Source organism: Gymnogyps californianus, chromosome 21, assembly GCF_018139145.2.
Source record: "Gymnogyps californianus isolate 813 chromosome 21, ASM1813914v2, whole genome shotgun sequence".
NCBI lineage: Eukaryota > Metazoa > Chordata > Aves > Accipitriformes > Cathartidae > Gymnogyps > Gymnogyps californianus.
Genome location: NC_059491.1, coordinates 3015882 through 3034248, shown reverse-complemented (window position 1 = coordinate 3034248; position 18367 = coordinate 3015882). Strand labels below are relative to the sequence as shown.

The 18367-nt window shown below is 61.6% G+C and overlaps 1 protein-coding gene across 1 annotated transcript; it reads left to right on the top strand.

Moving 5' to 3' along the window:
- Window positions 1-3288: 3288 nt before the first annotated feature.
- CCDC8 (coiled-coil domain containing 8) lies at window positions 3289-17614 on the top strand. The gene is made up of 7 exons (XM_050909649.1): window positions 3289-3388; window positions 4113-4298; window positions 6772-6957; window positions 9431-9616; window positions 12086-12271; window positions 14741-14926; window positions 17394-17614. Exons 1-7 carry the CDS (start codon window positions 3289-3291, stop codon window positions 17612-17614), a joined length of 1251 nt encoding a protein of 416 aa, XP_050765606.1.
- Window positions 17615-18367: the final 753 nt, after the last annotated feature.

The following is an 18367-nucleotide window of genomic DNA, read 5'->3' as shown; positions in this document are numbered from 1 at the left end:
GGAGAAAGCAGGACAGCAGCCGTCACAATAGGGCCGTTTCTGAGCTCCATCCTCTGCTTCCCGCCTTTATTCACACACCGAGCCGGGCCGGAAGCTGCTCCTCCCTCCCGCGGTCCTCCCTCCCACTCGAGGGGAGGAACGTGTCAGCCCGTCTTACACGGTTACAAGTTTGGGGGACCTTTCTTCCTGAAGGTGACAGGGTGATGGCAGGGAGGGGCGCAGTCTTGGGCGACGGTGGCAGGGGACCTGCGGCAACGAAGTCCCGGAGCGCCAGCCCCGGGCGAGCGGGGACCCTCTGCCGCCCTGGCACAGGGGCTGAGCCCCGGGCCCCGCGCCCCGCCCCGTCCCGCCTCGCCTCACCTCGCCTGAGGAGGGGAGCGGGAGCGGGAGCGGGAGCGCGCGGAGGCGCGACGAGAGGTGTGAGGAGAGGCGCGCGGCCGGGCTGAGCGCGAGCAAAGGCAGCCGTTGGTCTGGGACGGATCAGGTAGCTCTGAGGGGACGGGAGTTGGCAGGAGTCATTGAGGAGATACCTGGCCATGGGCTTTGGTGAGGGGAGCGAGGGGGAGAGGTTTTGGTGGGAATCTCTGAGGGAAGAGAGGAGGAAGGGTTTTTTCTTTGGAATTGCTGAGGGGGGAGAGGAGGAAGGGTTTTTTCTTTGGAATTGCTGAGGGGGGAAAGGCGGAAAGATAATTACAGGAAGCTCTGAAAAGTGACAAAAGATAAAGATTTGTGAGGAAGTGCTGACTGAGGTGTCAGGGAGCAGGTGGGATACCCTGAGGAGAGCTGTGAGGAATGGGATTTGGGGAAAGCTCTGAGGGAGAAATGGCGCAAGGTTTTGTAGGGAATTGCTGAGGTGAGGCATGGGAAAGTGGTTTTGGCAGGAATTGCTGAGGCAGGTTTTGATGGGAATTGTTGAGGGGAGTGATGCAGAAATATTGTGACGGGAAATTCTGAGGGGAGAGGGGGAACCAGGTTTTTTTATGGGAAATGCTGACGGGAGAAAAGGGCAAAGGCAATTACAGGAAGCTCTGAGGAGTGACACAAAGATAAGGATTTGTGTGGAAAGAAATAATGGCACAGATTATCTATGAATAGATAATAGATAGATTATGACTAAGTAGAGGGGAACCATGGAAAAGAGAGGAAGCTCTAAAAGAGTAACAGGCCTGTCTGAGAGGACACATGGAAATGGGTTGTGGTGGGAACTGCTGATGGGAGACAGGGAAAGAAAATTATGGAAAGCACTGAGAAGTGATATAAAGATAAGAATCTTTGAAGAAGCACTAAGGGACGAAATTATGTAAAGACTATGTGAATAACAGTGAGGAAGAGGGATTGGCTGCAAGGAGACAAATATGTTTTGTAAAGGAATTAAGAGCGGAGACACGGGAATTGGTTGTGAATGGTATTGCTGAGGGGAAACACGTGGCCATATTTCACGGGACTATGAGCGTAGATAGTGCAACAGGTTTAGATAGCAGTCTTGAAAATACTGTAATTCCATCAAAATTCTATTCTTATTTATAAAACAGATGATACAAATTGTAGAAAAATATTTTGTCTAATACCTCACCATAATGGTATCACTATTTCCAGAACAAAAGAAAAACAAAACACAACAAAAGTCAGACATAGCAAGTTCTGAGGCCGAAGATGCAAGTCACAGAAGATGCTGGAGAAGGAAAGGGACCCTGGACACTGGCACCTCCGTGTAGTAAGGGCTCGGGAATGCAGATTGGCTTTCCCTGTTGCTCCTGAGCCCCCTTGTTGCCCGGAGCAGCGAGGCCTCCCTGTAAGGAGGAGGGCTGTGGCCTCTGCTCAGCTGGCCTGTTGCCAAGCTCCCCCTTTTGCCGGCCGCTGACTGTGACTGCCCTGTAAGGAGGGAGGAAGTCACCAGGCTGTCCATTTCTGGGGGAGAGGGAGCTCTTTAGAGGCCTGAGCCGTGGGACCGCCCAGTAAATGGGGTCCGGGTCTCTGCACCGGTGGCACTATGCCATGCAACGCCAGCCTGCGTGGCGTGGCTCCCCTGTCAGCAGGGTGGAAGCCGCGAGCTACCTACTTGGAGGCCCTCGGTACCCTGAGGTGAGAGCCCGCTCCGTAATCGGGGTCGAGGTGTCTGCCCGCGGGGCTTCAGGCCCACGTGGCAGTTAAATTTCCGCGGGCCTCGCCTGTAAGCGAGGTGCGTGGCCCGTGGCCCGGCTGCCTGTTTCTGTGTGGCCTCGGTGGTACCTTGGGCCAAGCGCCCGCTCCGTAATCGGGGTCGCGGTGTCTGCCCGCGTGGCTTCAGGCCCGCGTGGCAGTTAAATTTCAGCGGGCCTCGCCTGTAAGTCAGGTGCGTGGCCCGAGGCTTCACAGCCTCGGTGCATGCCATGCGCTGCACCTGGAGAGGAGCTGTGAAGACCTGTAGTAGCTAAGTATCGGCCACCTCGCGGTAGGCTGGATGTAGTTTTGTACCTGCCTCCACCTGGGAGAGGAGGAGGCTGGAGGTGGTGCCGCAATGTGCTCTGGTTTTCTCTTCTGGGAAAAGTATCCTGGAGTGAGTGTGTGTGTGTGTGTGTGTGTGTGTGTGTGTGCGTGCGCGCGCCTGGGGAGGAGCGTGGCTGTTGCGGAAGGCGTTGGTTTGGATGCTTAGGCCCTACCATACTGCAGCGTACTTTCCGTACTCTTCCCAGAAGCAGAAAGCAAGGAGCGTTGCGTGGGCTAACCACGGGATTCTCCTGCCTTCTCCCGGGTGGCATTTGCGTGGGTACAGAGCGCATCCCCTTGCTGCCGAGGAGCAGGCGGGCTCCGTATGAGCCCCTGTGGCAGGTACTCGGGCGTGACCTGCCTGTAAGCGTGGAGCAGGTCAGCCTCCTTTGAGTCGAGCTGCTGACTGACACTACTCTTAGCGTGGCAGCCCTCCGTGGAGATTCCGTACCATAAGCCTTCCCTACACGGGAGAAGCTGGCTGTGTGTCTCTCGCTTTATGCCAGAGTCATTTGGACTGTCCACTCCCTAAGTGGGGAGGAGGTCTCTGCAGCTGGGCTTCATGCCCGTGCGTGCGGCAGTCTGTTGTGCGCTGCGAGTAGCCCGCAATTAAGAGGCCAGAGGGCCAGACCCCTGTGTGCTCCCTGTAGCCAGGGTGCGGGTCTGTGCAGCAGTAGCAGCAGCCTCTTGGTTGATGGTGCTTTTGTCAGGCAGCCGGGGCGAGCACCTTGTAAGCTTAGGATGCCGGTTGCATTCTTGCTGCTCATGGGGGACATTGAGCTCCCTCGAACCCTGGCGTCCCAGTGACGCGGGCTGCGGCCCATGCCCTTACGGCGCCGCGCCCTGCCGACAGCCTCGGCCGAGCGACAACTCTGTAACCAGAGCGAGAGTCGCAAGAGCTGCCCGTCTGGGAAGCAGGCAGGCCCGTGGTGCCTTGAGCACCGGGGCGCCCTGCAGTGCAGGGGCCGAGCTGTTTCCTTTGGCCCCTTGGGAAGAGGCAGCTTTTTTGAGCCAGTTGCGGAAGGAGCCCCCGTCTAAGGGCGGGGTGAGGCTCTTCTGCGTGCGTAGGCCGTGGCCCCTTCCCTGACCATGCGTGTCCAGAGCCCTGGCCCTTCCTCCCTGGCCTCCAACCCTCTTGGACGTCGGCAGCGAAGCCTCAAGTCTTCTGCGCAGGAGGAGGAGGAGGAGGAGGCGGCTGGAGGAGGAGGAGGAGGCTGGAGGAAGACCCTGCCTCTGTGGCAGGTAAGGGCAAGAAGGGCAAGCCCCTCGGGCGGTCCTGGGGTGAAGGCGTGGCCGGTGTTGCTCTGGGTGGCTGTGTCGGGAGCAGGCCTGTGTGAAAGTCACCTGCAGCCTCCTTGCTTTCCGCTGGTGTGTTTTGAGCGGGGCCGCCTGGGCTGAGGGTGGAGCTGGGCTTCTGCGGGGTGGGCGTCTTGGCGGGTTTGTTGTTTTGGGGGTGTCTGGAGGGGAGCGGGAAGAGCCACGGAGAAGCGAAAGGGACCTGCGCTGGCCGTAGGGCTCGGGTGCTAGGCCGCGCGCTTGCTGAGGGGTAGCGTGCTTCAGCGGGGCCGGGGAATGGAGTTGTTCCGCGGGTGTCCTGATCTGGTGTCTCGCCTGTTTCTTGCTCCCGTTCCCCTGCTCCTGCAAAGGCAGAAGCGGCAAGAAGGCGTCGGGCTTCGGAGACTCTGCAAGCAACGAGAGGGAAGACTCTGCAAGCAACGAGAGTGAAAACTCTGCAAGCAACGAGAGGGAAGACTCTGCAAGCAACGAGAGGGAAGACTCTGCAAGCAATGAGAGTGAAAACTCTGCAAGCAACGAGAGGGAAGACTCTGCAAGCAAGTTCTGAGGCCGAAGATGCAAGTCACAGAAGATGCTGGAGAAGGAAAGGGACCCTGGACACTGGCACCTCCGTGTAGTAAGGGCTCGGGAATGCAGATTGGCTTTCCCTGTTGCTCCTGAGCCCCCTTGTTGCCCGGAGCAGCGAGGCCTCCCTGTAAGGAGGAGGGCTGTGGCCTCTGCTCAGCTGGCCTGTTGCCAAGCTCCCCCTTTTGCCGGCCGCTGACTGTGACTGCCCTGTAAGGAGGGAGGAAGTCACCAGGCTGTCCATTTCTGGGGGAGAGGGAGCTCTTTAGAGGCCTGAGCCGTGGGACCGCCCAGTAAATGGGGTCCGGGTCTCTGCACCGGTGGCACTATGCCATGCAACGCCAGCCTGCGTGGCGTGGCTCCCCTGTCAGCAGGGTGGAAGCCGCGAGCTACCTACTTGGAGGCCCTCGGTACCCTGAGGTGAGAGCCCGCTCCGTAATCGGGGTCGAGGTGTCTGCCCGCGGGGCTTCAGGCCCACGTGGCAGTTAAATTTCCGCGGGCCTCGCCTGTAAGCGAGGTGCGTGGCCCGTGGCCCGGCTGCCTGTTTCTGTGTGGCCTCGGTGGTACCTTGGGCCAAGCGCCCGCTCCGTAATCGGGGTCGCGGTGTCTGCCCGCGTGGCTTCAGGCCCGCGTGGCAGTTAAATTTCAGCGGGCCTCGCCTGTAAGTCAGGTGCGTGGCCCGAGGCTTCACAGCCTCGGTGCATGCCATGCGCTGCACCTGGAGAGGAGCTGTGAAGACCTGTAGTAGCTAAGTATCGGCCACCTCGCGGTAGGCTGGATGTAGTTTTGTACCTGCCTCCACCTGGGAGAGGAGGAGGCTGGAGGTGGTGCCGCAATGTGCTCTGGTTTTCTCTTCTGGGAAAAGTATCCTGGAGTGAGTGTGTGTGTGTGTGTGTGTGTGTGTGCGTGCGCGCGCCTGGGGAGGAGCGTGGCTGTTGCGGAAGGCGTTGGTTTGGATGCTTAGGCCCTACCATACTGCAGCGTACTTTCCGTACTCTTCCCAGAAGCAGAAAGCAAGGAGCGTTGCGTGGGCTAACCACGGGATTCTCCTGCCTTCTCCCGGGTGGCATTTGCGTGGGTACAGAGCGCATCCCCTTGCTGCCGAGGAGCAGGCGGGCTCCGTATGAGCCCCTGTGGCAGGTACTCGGGCGTGACCTGCCTGTAAGCGTGGAGCAGGTCAGCCTCCTTTGAGTCGAGCTGCTGACTGACACTACTCTTAGCGTGGCAGCCCTCCGTGGAGATTCCGTACCATAAGCCTTCCCTACACGGGAGAAGCTGGCTGTGTGTCTCTCGCTTTATGCCAGAGTCATTTGGACTGTCCACTCCCTAAGTGGGGAGGAGGTCTCTGCAGCTGGGCTTCATGCCCGTGCGTGCGGCAGTCTGTTGTGCGCTGCGAGTAGCCCGCAATTAAGAGGCCAGAGGGCCAGACCCCTCTGTGCTCCCTGTAGCCAGGGTGCAGGTCTGTGCAGCAGTAGCAGCAGCCTCTTGGTTGATGGTGCTTTTGTCAGGCAGCCGGGGCGAGCACCTTGTAAGCTTAGGATGCCGGTTGCATTCTTGCTGCTCATGGGGGACATTGAGCTCCCTCGAACCCTGGCGTCCCAGTGACGCGGGCTGCGGCCCATGCCCTTACGGCGCCGCGCCCTGCCGACAGCCTCGGCCGAGCGACAACTCTGTAACCAGAGCGAGAGTCGCAAGAGCTGCCCGTCTGGGAAGCAGGCAGGCCCGTGGTGCCTTGAGCACCGGGGCGCCCTGCAGTGCAGGGGCCGAGCTGTTTCCTTTGGCCCCTTGGGAAGAGGCAGCTTTTTTGAGCCAGTTGCGGAAGGAGCCCCCCGTCTAAGGGCGGGGTGAGGCTCTTCTGCGTGCGTAGGCCGTGGCCCCTTCCCTGACCATGCGTGTCCAGAGCCCTGGCCCTTCCTCCCTGGCCTCCAACCCTCTTGGACGTCGGCAGCGAAGCCTCAAGTCTTCTGCGCAGGAGGAGGAGGAGGAGGAGGCGGCTGGAGGAGGAGGAGGAGGCTGGAGGAAGACCCTGCCTCTGTGGCAGGTAAGGGCAAGAAGGGCAAGCCCCTCGGGCGGTCCTGGGGTGAAGGCGTGGCCGGTGTTGCTCTGGGTGGCTGTGTCGGGAGCAGGCCTGTGTGAAAGTCACCTGCAGCCTCCTTGCTTTCCGCTGGTGTGTTTTGAGCGGGGCCGCCTGGGCTGAGGGTGGAGCTGGGCTTCTGCGGGGTGGGCGTCTTGGCGGGTTTGTTGTTTTGGGGGTGTCTGGAGGGGAGCGGGAAGAGCCACGGAGAAGCGAAAGGGACCTGCGCTGGCCGTAGGGCTCGGGTGCTAGGCCGCGCGCTTGCTGAGGGGTAGCGTGCTTCAGCGGGGCCGGGGAATGGAGTTGTTCCGCGGGTGTCCTGATCTGGTGTCTCGCCTGTTTCTTGCTCCCGTTCCCCTGCTCCTGCAAAGGCAGAAGCGGCAAGAAGGCGTCGGGCTTCGGAGACTCTGCAAGCAACGAGAGGGAAGACTCTGCAAGCAACGAGAGTGAAAACTCTGCAAGCAACGAGAGGGAAGACTCTGCAAGCAACGAGAGGGAAGACTCTGCAAGCAATGAGAGTGAAAACTCTGCAAGCAACGAGAGGGAAGACTCTGCAAGCAAGTTCTGAGGCCGAAGATGCAAGTCACAGAAGATGCTGGAGAAGGAAAGGGACCCTGGACACTGGCACCTCCGTGTAGTAAGGGCTCGGGAATGCAGATTGGCTTTCCCTGTTGCTCCTGAGCCCCCTTGTTGCCCGGAGCAGCGAGGCCTCCCTGTAAGGAGGAGGGCTGTGGCCTCTGCTCAGCTGGCCTGTTGCCAAGCTCCCCCTTTTGCCGGCCGCTGACTGTGACTGCCCTGTAAGGAGGGAGGAAGTCACCAGGCTGTCCATTTCTGGGGGAGAGGGAGCTCTTTAGAGGCCTGAGCCGTGGGACCGCCCAGTAAATGGGGTCCGGGTCTCTGCACCGGTGGCACTATGCCATGCAACGCCAGCCTGCGTGGCGTGGCTCCCCTGTCAGCAGGGTGGAAGCCGCGAGCTACCTACTTGGAGGCCCTCGGTACCCTGAGGTGAGAGCCCGCTCCGTAATCGGGGTCGAGGTGTCTGCCCGCGGGGCTTCAGGCCCACGTGGCAGTTAAATTTCCGCGGGCCTCGCCTGTAAGCGAGGTGCGTGGCCCGTGGCCCGGCTGCCTGTTTCTGTGTGGCCTCGGTGGTACCTTGGGCCAAGCGCCCGCTCCGTAATCGGGGTCGCGGTGTCTGCCCGCGTGGCTTCAGGCCCGCGTGGCAGTTAAATTTCAGCGGGCCTCGCCTGTAAGTCAGGTGCGTGGCCCGAGGCTTCACAGCCTCGGTGCATGCCATGCGCTGCACCTGGAGAGGAGCTGTGAAGACCTGTAGTAGCTAAGTATCGGCCACCTCGCGGTAGGCTGGATGTAGTTTTGTACCTGCCTCCACCTGGGAGAGGAGGAGGCTGGAGGTGGTGCCGCAATGTGCTCTGGTTTTCTCTTCTGGGAAAAGTATCCTGGAGTGAGTGTGTGTGTGTGTGTGTGTGTGTGTGCGTGCGCGCGCCTGGGGAGGAGCGTGGCTGTTGCGGAAGGCGTTGGTTTGGATGCTTAGGCCCTACCATACTGCAGCGTACTTTCCGTACTCTTCCCAGAAGCAGAAAGCAAGGAGCGTTGCGTGGGCTAACCACGGGATTCTCCTGCCTTCTCCCGGGTGGCATTTGCGTGGGTACAGAGCGCATCCCCTTGCTGCCGAGGAGCAGGCGGGCTCCGTATGAGCCCCTGTGGCAGGTACTCGGGCGTGACCTGCCTGTAAGCGTGGAGCAGGTCAGCCTCCTTTGAGTCGAGCTGCTGACTGACACTACTCTTAGCGTGGCAGCCCTCCGTGGAGATTCCGTACCATAAGCCTTCCCTACACGGGAGAAGCTGGCTGTGTGTCTCTCGCTTTATGCCAGAGTCATTTGGACTGTCCACTCCCTAAGTGGGGAGGAGGTCTCTGCAGCTGGGCTTCATGCCCGTGCGTGCGGCAGTCTGTTGTGCGCTGCGAGTAGCCCGCAATTAAGAGGCCAGAGGGCCAGACCCCTCTGTGCTCCCTGTAGCCAGGGTGCAGGTCTGTGCAGCAGTAGCAGCAGCCTCTTGGTTGATGGTGCTTTTGTCAGGCAGCCGGGGCGAGCACCTTGTAAGCTTAGGATGCCGGTTGCATTCTTGCTGCTCATGGGGGACATTGAGCTCCCTCGAACCCTGGCGTCCCAGTGACGCGGGCTGCGGCCCATGCCCTTACGGCGCCGCGCCCTGCCGACAGCCTCGGCCGAGCGACAACTCTGTAACCAGAGCGAGAGTCGCAAGAGCTGCCCGTCTGGGAAGCAGGCAGGCCCGTGGTGCCTTGAGCACCGGGGCGCCCTGCAGTGCAGGGGCCGAGCTGTTTCCTTTGGCCCCTTGGGAAGAGGCAGCTTTTTTGAGCCAGTTGCGGAAGGAGCCCCCCGTCTAAGGGCGGGGTGAGGCTCTTCTGCGTGCGTAGGCCGTGGCCCCTTCCCTGACCATGCGTGTCCAGAGCCCTGGCCCTTCCTCCCTGGCCTCCAACCCTCTTGGACGTCGGCAGCGAAGCCTCAAGTCTTCTGCGCAGGAGGAGGAGGAGGAGGAGGCGGCTGGAGGAGGAGGAGGAGGCTGGAGGAAGACCCTGCCTCTGTGGCAGGTAAGGGCAAGAAGGGCAAGCCCCTCGGGCGGTCCTGGGGTGAAGGCGTGGCCGGTGTTGCTCTGGGTGGCTGTGTCGGGAGCAGGCCTGTGTGAAAGTCACCTGCAGCCTCCTTGCTTTCCGCTGGTGTGTTTTGAGCGGGGCCGCCTGGGCTGAGGGTGGAGCTGGGCTTCTGCGGGGTGGGCGTCTTGGCGGGTTTGTTGTTTTGGGGGTGTCTGGAGGGGAGCGGGAAGAGCCACGGAGAAGCGAAAGGGACCTGCGCTGGCCGTAGGGCTCGGGTGCTAGGCCGCGCGCTTGCTGAGGGGTAGCGTGCTTCAGCGGGGCCGGGGAATGGAGTTGTTCCGCGGGTGTCCTGATCTGGTGTCTCGCCTGTTTCTTGCTCCCGTTCCCCTGCTCCTGCAAAGGCAGAAGCGGCAAGAAGGCGTCGGGCTTCGGAGACTCTGCAAGCAACGAGAGGGAAGACTCTGCAAGCAACGAGAGTGAAAACTCTGCAAGCAACGAGAGGGAAGACTCTGCAAGCAACGAGAGGGAAGACTCTGCAAGCAATGAGAGTGAAAACTCTGCAAGCAACGAGAGGGAAGACTCTGCAAGCAAGTTCTGAGGCCGAAGATGCAAGTCACAGAAGATGCTGGAGAAGGAAAGGGACCCTGGACACTGGCACCTCCGTGTAGTAAGGGCTCGGGAATGCAGATTGGCTTTCCCTGTTGCTCCTGAGCCCCCTTGTTGCCCGGAGCAGCGAGGCCTCCCTGTAAGGAGGAGGGCTGTGGCCTCTGCTCAGCTGGCCTGTTGCCAAGCTCCCCCTTTTGCCGGCCGCTGACTGTGACTGCCCTGTAAGGAGGGAGGAAGTCACCAGGCTGTCCATTTCTGGGGGAGAGGGAGCTCTTTAGAGGCCTGAGCCGTGGGACCGCCCAGTAAATGGGGTCCGGGTCTCTGCACCGGTGGCACTATGCCATGCAACGCCAGCCTGCGTGGCGTGGCTCCCCTGTCAGCAGGGTGGAAGCCGCGAGCTACCTACTTGGAGGCCCTCGGTACCCTGAGGTGAGAGCCCGCTCCGTAATCGGGGTCGAGGTGTCTGCCCGCGGGGCTTCAGGCCCACGTGGCAGTTAAATTTCCGCGGGCCTCGCCTGTAAGCGAGGTGCGTGGCCCGTGGCCCGGCTGCCTGTTTCTGTGTGGCCTCGGTGGTACCTTGGGCCAAGCGCCCGCTCCGTAATCGGGGTCGCGGTGTCTGCCCGCGTGGCTTCAGGCCCGCGTGGCAGTTAAATTTCAGCGGGCCTCGCCTGTAAGTCAGGTGCGTGGCCCGAGGCTTCACAGCCTCGGTGCATGCCATGCGCTGCACCTGGAGAGGAGCTGTGAAGACCTGTAGTAGCTAAGTATCGGCCACCTCGCGGTAGGCTGGATGTAGTTTTGTACCTGCCTCCACCTGGGAGAGGAGGAGGCTGGAGGTGGTGCCGCAATGTGCTCTGGTTTTCTCTTCTGGGAAAAGTATCCTGGAGTGAGTGTGTGTGTGTGTGTGTGTGTGTGCGTGCGCGCGCCTGGGGAGGAGCGTGGCTGTTGCGGAAGGCGTTGGTTTGGATGCTTAGGCCCTACCATACTGCAGCGTACTTTCCGTACTCTTCCCAGAAGCAGAAAGCAAGGAGCGTTGCGTGGGCTAACCACGGGATTCTCCTGCCTTCTCCCGGGTGGCATTTGCGTGGGTACAGAGCGCATCCCCTTGCTGCCGAGGAGCAGGCGGGCTCCGTATGAGCCCCTGTGGCAGGTACTCGGGCGTGACCTGCCTGTAAGCGTGGAGCAGGTCAGCCTCCTTTGAGTCGAGCTGCTGACTGACACTACTCTTAGCGTGGCAGCCCTCCGTGGAGATTCCGTACCATAAGCCTTCCCTACACGGGAGAAGCTGGCTGTGTGTCTCTCGCTTTATGCCAGAGTCATTTGGACTGTCCACTCCCTAAGTGGGGAGGAGGTCTCTGCAGCTGGGCTTCATGCCCGTGCGTGCGGCAGTCTGTTGTGCGCTGCGAGTAGCCCGCAATTAAGAGGCCAGAGGGCCAGACCCCTCTGTGCTCCTGTAGCCAGGGTGCAGGTCTGTGCAGCAGTAGCAGCAGCCTCTTGGTTGATGGTGCTTTTGTCAGGCAGCCGGGGCGAGCACCTTGTAAGCTTAGGATGCCGGTTGCATTCTTGCTGCTCATGGGGGACATTGAGCTCCCTCGAACCCTGGCGTCCCAGTGACGCGGGCTGCGGCCCATGCCCTTACGGCGCCGCGCCCTGCCGACAGCCTCGGCCGAGCGACAACTCTGTAACCAGAGCGAGAGTCGCAAGAGCTGCCCGTCTGGGAAGCAGGCAGGCCCGTGGTGCCTTGAGCACCGGGGCGCCCTGCAGTGCAGGGGCCGAGCTGTTTCCTTTGGCCCCTTGGGAAGAGGCAGCTTTTTTGAGCCAGTTGCGGAAGGAGCCCCCGTCTAAGGGCGGGGTGAGGCTCTTCTGCGTGCGTAGGCCGTGGCCCCTTCCCTGACCATGCGTGTCCAGAGCCCTGGCCCTTCCTCCCTGGCCTCCAACCCTCTTGGACGTCGGCAGCGAAGCCTCAAGTCTTCTGCGCAGGAGGAGGAGGAGGAGGAGGCGGCTGGAGGAGGAGGAGGAGGCTGGAGGAAGACCCTGCCTCTGTGGCAGGTAAGGGCAAGAAGGGCAAGCCCCTCGGGCGGTCCTGGGGTGAAGGCGTGGCCGGTGTTGCTCTGGGTGGCTGTGTCGGGAGCAGGCCTGTGTGAAAGTCACCTGCAGCCTCCTTGCTTTCCGCTGGTGTGTTTTGAGCGGGGCCGCCTGGGCTGAGGGTGGAGCTGGGCTTCTGCGGGGTGGGCGTCTTGGCGGGTTTGTTGTTTTGGGGGTGTCTGGAGGGGAGCGGGAAGAGCCACGGAGAAGCGAAAGGGACCTGCGCTGGCCGTAGGGCTCGGGTGCTAGGCCGCGCGCTTGCTGAGGGGTAGCGTGCTTCAGCGGGGCCGGGGAATGGAGTTGTTCCGCGGGTGTCCTGATCTGGTGTCTCGCCTGTTTCTTGCTCCCGTTCCCCTGCTCCTGCAAAGGCAGAAGCGGCAAGAAGGCGTCGGGCTTCGGAGACTCTGCAAGCAACGAGAGGGAAGACTCTGCAAGCAACGAGAGTGAAAACTCTGCAAGCAACGAGAGGGAAGACTCTGCAAGCAACGAGAGGGAAGACTCTGCAAGCAATGAGAGTGAAAACTCTGCAAGCAACGAGAGGGAAGACTCTGCAAGCAAGTTCTGAGGCCGAAGATGCAAGTCACAGAAGATGCTGGAGAAGGAAAGGGACCCTGGACACTGGCACCTCCGTGTAGTAAGGGCTCGGGAATGCAGATTGGCTTTCCCTGTTGCTCCTGAGCCCCCTTGTTGCCCGGAGCAGCGAGGCCTCCCTGTAAGGAGGAGGGCTGTGGCCTCTGCTCAGCTGGCCTGTTGCCAAGCTCCCCCTTTTGCCGGCCGCTGACTGTGACTGCCCTGTAAGGAGGGAGGAAGTCACCAGGCTGTCCATTTCTGGGGGAGAGGGAGCTCTTTAGAGGCCTGAGCCGTGGGACCGCCCAGTAAATGGGGTCCGGGTCTCTGCACCGGTGGCACTATGCCATGCAACGCCAGCCTGCGTGGCGTGGCTCCCCTGTCAGCAGGGTGGAAGCCGCGAGCTACCTACTTGGAGGCCCTCGGTACCCTGAGGTGAGAGCCCGCTCCGTAATCGGGGTCGAGGTGTCTGCCCGCGGGGCTTCAGGCCCACGTGGCAGTTAAATTTCCGCGGGCCTCGCCTGTAAGCGAGGTGCGTGGCCCGTGGCCCGGCTGCCTGTTTCTGTGTGGCCTCGGTGGTACCTTGGGCCAAGCGCCCGCTCCGTAATCGGGGTCGCGGTGTCTGCCCGCGTGGCTTCAGGCCCGCGTGGCAGTTAAATTTCAGCGGGCCTCGCCTGTAAGTCAGGTGCGTGGCCCGAGGCTTCACAGCCTCGGTGCATGCCATGCGCTGCACCTGGAGAGGAGCTGTGAAGACCTGTAGTAGCTAAGTATCGGCCACCTCGCGGTAGGCTGGATGTAGTTTTGTACCTGCCTCCACCTGGGAGAGGAGGAGGCTGGAGGTGGTGCCGCAATGTGCTCTGGTTTTCTCTTCTGGGAAAAGTATCCTGGAGTGAGTGTGTGTGTGTGTGTGTGTGTGTGCGTGCGCGCGCCTGGGGAGGAGCGTGGCTGTTGCGGAAGGCGTTGGTTTGGATGCTTAGGCCCTACCATACTGCAGCGTACTTTCCGTACTCTTCCCAGAAGCAGAAAGCAAGGAGCGTTGCGTGGGCTAACCACGGGATTCTCCTGCCTTCTCCCGGGTGGCATTTGCGTGGGTACAGAGCGCATCCCCTTGCTGCCGAGGAGCAGGCGGGCTCCGTATGAGCCCCTGTGGCAGGTACTCGGGCGTGACCTGCCTGTAAGCGTGGAGCAGGTCAGCCTCCTTTGAGTCGAGCTGCTGACTGACACTACTCTTAGCGTGGCAGCCCTCCGTGGAGATTCCGTACCATAAGCCTTCCCTACACGGGAGAAGCTGGCTGTGTGTCTCTCGCTTTATGCAGAGTCATTTGGACTGTCCACTCCCTAAGTGGGGAGGAGGTCTCTGCAGCTGGGCTTCATGCCCGTGCGTGCGGCAGTCTGTTGTGCGCTGCGAGTAGCCCGCAATTAAGAGGCCAGAGGGCCAGACCCCTCTGTGCTCCCTGTAGCCAGGGTGCAGGTCTGTGCAGCAGTAGCAGCAGCCTCTTGGTTGATGGTGCTTTTGTCAGGCAGCCGGGGCGAGCACCTTGTAAGCTTAGGATGCCGGTTGCATTCTTGCTGCTCATGGGGGACATTGAGCTCCCTCGAACCCTGGCGTCCCAGTGACGCGGGCTGCGGCCCATGCCCTTACGGCGCCGCGCCCTGCCGACAGCCTCGGCCGAGCGACAACTCTGTAACCAGAGCGAGAGTCGCAAGAGCTGCCCGTCTGGGAAGCAGGCAGGCCCGTGGTGCCTTGAGCACCGGGGCGCCCTGCAGTGCAGGGGCCGAGCTGTTTCCTTTGGCCCCTTGGGAAGAGGCAGCTTTTTTGAGCCAGTTGCGGAAGGAGCCCCCCGTCTAAGGGCGGGGTGAGGCTCTTCTGCGTGCGTAGGCCGTGGCCCCTTCCCTGACCATGCGTGTCCAGAGCCCTGGCCCTTCCTCCCTGGCCTCCAACCCTCTTGGACGTCGGCAGCGAAGCCTCAAGTCTTCTGCGCAGGAGGAGGAGGAGGAGGAGGCGGCTGGAGGAGGAGGAGGAGGCTGGAGGAAGACCCTGCCTCTGTGGCAGGTAAGGGCAAGAAGGGCAAGCCCCTCGGGCGGTCCTGGGGTGAAGGCGTGGCCGGTGTTGCTCTGGGTGGCTGTGTCGGGAGCAGGCCTGTGTGAAAGTCACCTGCAGCCTCCTTGCTTTCCGCTGGTGTGTTTTGAGCGGGGCCGCCTGGGCTGAGGGTGGAGCTGGGCTTCTGCGGGGTGGGCGTCTTGGCGGGTTTGTTGTTTTGGGGGTGTCTGGAGGGGAGCGGGAAGAGCCACGGAGAAGCGAAAGGGACCTGCGCTGGCCGTAGGGCTCGGGTGCTAGGCCGCGCGCTTGCTGAGGGGTAGCGTGCTTCAGCGGGGCCGGGGAATGGAGTTGTTCCGCGGGTGTCCTGATCTGGTGTCTCGCCTGTTTCTTGCTCCGTTCCCCTGCTCCTGCAAAGGCAGAAGCGGCAAGAAGGCGTCGGGCTTCGGAGACTCTGCAAGCAACGAGAGGGAAGACTCTGCAAGCAACGAGAGTGAAAACTCTGCAAGCAACGAGAGGGAAGACTCTGCAAGCAACGAGAGGGAAGACTCTGCAAGCAATGAGAGTGAAAACTCTGCAAGCAACGAGAGGGAAGACTCTGCAAGCAAGTTCTGAGGCCGAAGATGCAAGTCACAGAAGATGCTGGAGAAGGAAAGGGACCCTGGACACTGGCACCTCCGTGTAGTAAGGGCTCGGGAATGCAGATTGGCTTTCCCTGTTGCTCCTGAGCCCCCTTGTTGCCCGGAGCAGCGAGGCCTCCCTGTAAGGAGGAGGGCTGTGGCCTCTGCTCAGCTGGCCTGTTGCCAAGCTCCCCTTTTGCCGGCCGCTGACTGTGACTGCCCTGTAAGGAGGGAGGAAGTCACCAGGCTGTCCATTTCTGGGGGAGAGGGAGCTCTTTAGAGGCCTGAGCCGTGGGACCGCCCAGTAAATGGGGTCCGGGTCTCTGCACCGGTGGCACTATGCCATGCAACGCCAGCCTGCGTGGCGTGGCTCCCCTGTCAGCAGGGTGGAAGCCGCGAGCTACCTACTTGGAGGCCCTCGGTACCCTGAGGTGAGAGCCCGCTCCGTAATCGGGGTCGAGGTGTCTGCCCGCGGGGCTTCAGGCCCACGTGGCAGTTAAATTTCCGCGGGCCTCGCCTGTAAGCGAGGTGCGTGGCCCGTGGCCCGGCTGCCTGTTTCTGTGTGGCCTCGGTGGTACCTTGGGCCAAGCGCCCGCTCCGTAATCGGGGTCGCGGTGTCTGCCCGCGTGGCTTCAGGCCCGCGTGGCAGTTAAATTTCAGCGGGCCTCGCCTGTAAGTCAGGTGCGTGGCCCGAGGCTTCACAGCCTCGGTGCATGCCATGCGCTGCACCTGGAGAGGAGCTGTGAAGACCTGTAGTAGCTAAGTATCGGCCACCTCGCGGTAGGCTGGATGTAGTTTTGTACCTGCCTCCACCTGGGAGAGGAGGAGGCTGGAGGTGGTGCCGCAATGTGCTCTGGTTTTCTCTTCTGGGAAAAGTATCCTGGAGTGAGTGTGTGTGTGTGTGTGTGTGTGCGCGTGCGCGCGCCTGGGGAGGAGCGTGGCTGTTGCGGAAGGCGTTGGTTTGGATGCTTAGGCCCTACCATACTGCAGCGTACTTTCCGTACTCTTCCCAGAAGCAGAAAGCAAGGAGCGTTGCGTGGGCTAACCACGGGATTCTCCTGCCTTCTCCCGGGTGGCATTTGCGTGGGTACAGAGCGCATCCCCTTGCTGCCGAGGAGCAGGCGGGCTCCGTATGAGCCCCTGTGGCAGGTACTCGGGCGTGACCTGCCTGTAAGCGTGGAGCAGGTCAGCCTCCTTTGAGTCGAGCTGCTGACTGACACTACTCTTAGCGTGGCAGCCCTCCGTGGAGATTCCGTACCATAAGCCTTCCCTACACGGGAGAAGCTGGCTGTGTGTCTCTCGCTTTATGCCAGAGTCATTTGGACTGTCCACTCCCTAAGTGGGGAGGAGGTCTCTGCAGCTGGGCTTCATGCCCGTGCGTGCGGCAGTCTGTTGTGCGCTGCGAGTAGCCCGCAATTAAGAGGCCAGAGGGCCAGACCCCTGTGTGCTCCCTGTAGCCAGGGTGCGGTCTGTGCAGCAGTAGCAGCAGCCTCTTGGTTGATGGTGCTTTTGTCAGGCAGCCGGGGCGAGCACCTTGTAAGCTTAGGATGCCGGTTGCATTCTTGCTGCTCATGGGGGACATTGAGCTCCCTCGAACCCTGGCGTCCCAGTGACGCGGGCTGCGGCCCATGCCCTTACGGCGCCGCGCCCTGCCGACAGCCTCGGCCGAGCGACAACTCTGTAACCAGAGCGAGAGTCGCAAGAGCTGCCCGTCTGGGAAGCAGGCAGGCCCGTGGTGCCTTGAGCACCGGGGCGCCCTGCAGTGCAGGGGCCGAGCTGTTTCCTTTGGCCCTTGGGAAGAGGCAGCTTTTTTGAGCCAGTTGCGGAAGGAGCCCCCCGTCTAAGGGCGGGGTGAGGCTCTTCTGCGTGCGTAGGCCGTGGCCCCTTCCCTGACCATGCGTGTCCAGAGCCCTGGCCCTTCCTCCCTGGCCTCCAACCCTCTTGGACGTCGGCAGCGAAGCCTCAAGTCTTCTGCGCAGGAGGAGGAGGAGGAGGAGGAGGCTGGAGGAGGAGGAGGAGCTGGAGGAAGACCCTGCCTCTGTGGCAGGTAAGGGCAAGAAGGGCAAGCCCCTCGGGCGGTCCTGGGGTGAAGGCGTGGCCGGTGTTGCTCTGGGTGGCTGTGTCGGGAGCAGGCCTGTGTGAAAGTCACCTGCAGCCTCCTTGCTTTCCGCTGGTGTGTTTTGAGCGGGGCCGCCTGGGCTGAGGGTGGAGCTGGGCTTCTGCGGGGTGGGCGTCTTGGCGGGTTTGTTGTTTTGGGGGTGTCTGGAGGGGAGCGGGAAGAGCCACGGAGAAGCGAAAGGGACCTGCGCTGGCCGTAGGGCTCGGGTGCTAGGCCGCGCGCTTGCTGAGGGGTAGCGTGCTTCAGCGGGGCCGGGGAATGGAGTTGTTCCGCGGGTGTCCTGATCTGGTGTCTCGCCTGTTTCTTGCTCCCGTTCCCCTGCTCCTGCAAAGGCAGAAGCGGCAAGAAGGCGTCGGGCTTCGGAGACTCTGCAAGCAACGAGAGGGAAGACTCTGCAAGCAACGAGAGGGAAGACTCTGCAAGCAACGAGAGTGAAAACTCTGCAAGCAACGAGAGGGAAGACTCTGCAAGCAACGAGAGGGAAGACTCTGCAAGCAATGAGAGTGAAAACTCTGCAAGCAACGAGAGGGAAGACTCTGCAAGCAAGTTCTGAGGCCGAAGATGCAAGTCACAGAAGATGCTGGAGAAGGAAAGGGACCCTGGACACTGGCACCTCCGTGTAGTAAGGGCTCGGGAATGCAGATTGGCTTTCCCTGTTGCTCCTGAGCCCCCTTGTTGCCCGGAGCAGCGAGGCCTCCCTGTAAGGAGGAGGGCTGTGGCCTCTGCTCAGCTGGCCTGTTGCCAAGCTCCCCTTTTGCCGGCCGCTGACTGTGACTGCCCTGTAAGGAGGGAGGAAGTCACCAGGCTGTCCATTTCTGGGGAGAGGGAGCTCTTTAGAGGCCTGAGCCGTGGGACCGCCCAGTAAATGGGTCCGGGTCTCTGCACCGGTGGCACTATGCCATGCAACGCCAGCCTGCGTGGCGTGGCTCCCTGTCAGCAGGGTGGAAGCCGCGAGCTACCTACTTGGAGCCCTCGGTACCCTGAGGTGAGAGCCCGCTCCGTAATCGGGGTCGAGGTGTCTGCCCGCGGGGCTTCAGGCCACGTGGCAGTTAAATTTCCGCGGGCCTCGCCTGTAAGCGAGGTGCGTGGCCGTGGCCCGGCTGCCTGTTTCTGTGTGGCCTCGGTGGTACCTTGGGCCAAGCGCCCGCTCCGTAATCGGGGTCGCGGTGTCTGCCCGCGTGGCTTCAGGCCCGCGTGGCAGTTAAATTTCAGCGGGCCTCGCCTGTAAGTCAGGTGCGTGGCCCGAGGCTTCACAGCCTCGGTGCATGCCATGCGCTGCACCTGGAGAGGAGCTGTGAAGACCTGT

Coding starts and splice junctions, on each gene's coding strand:
- CCDC8 (XM_050909649.1), top strand. CDS start 3,289: ATGCCCTTACGGCGCCGCGCCCTGCCGACAGCCTCGGCCGAGCGACAA. Junction 3,389..4,112: donor CCCGTCTGGGAAGCAGGCAG/GCCCGTGGTGCC, acceptor GCTCCTGCAAAG/GCAGAAGCGGCAAGAAGGCG. Junction 14,927..17,393: donor CGAGAGGGAAGACTCTGCAA/GCAAGTTCTGAG, acceptor GCTCCTGCAAAG/GCAGAAGCGGCAAGAAGGCG.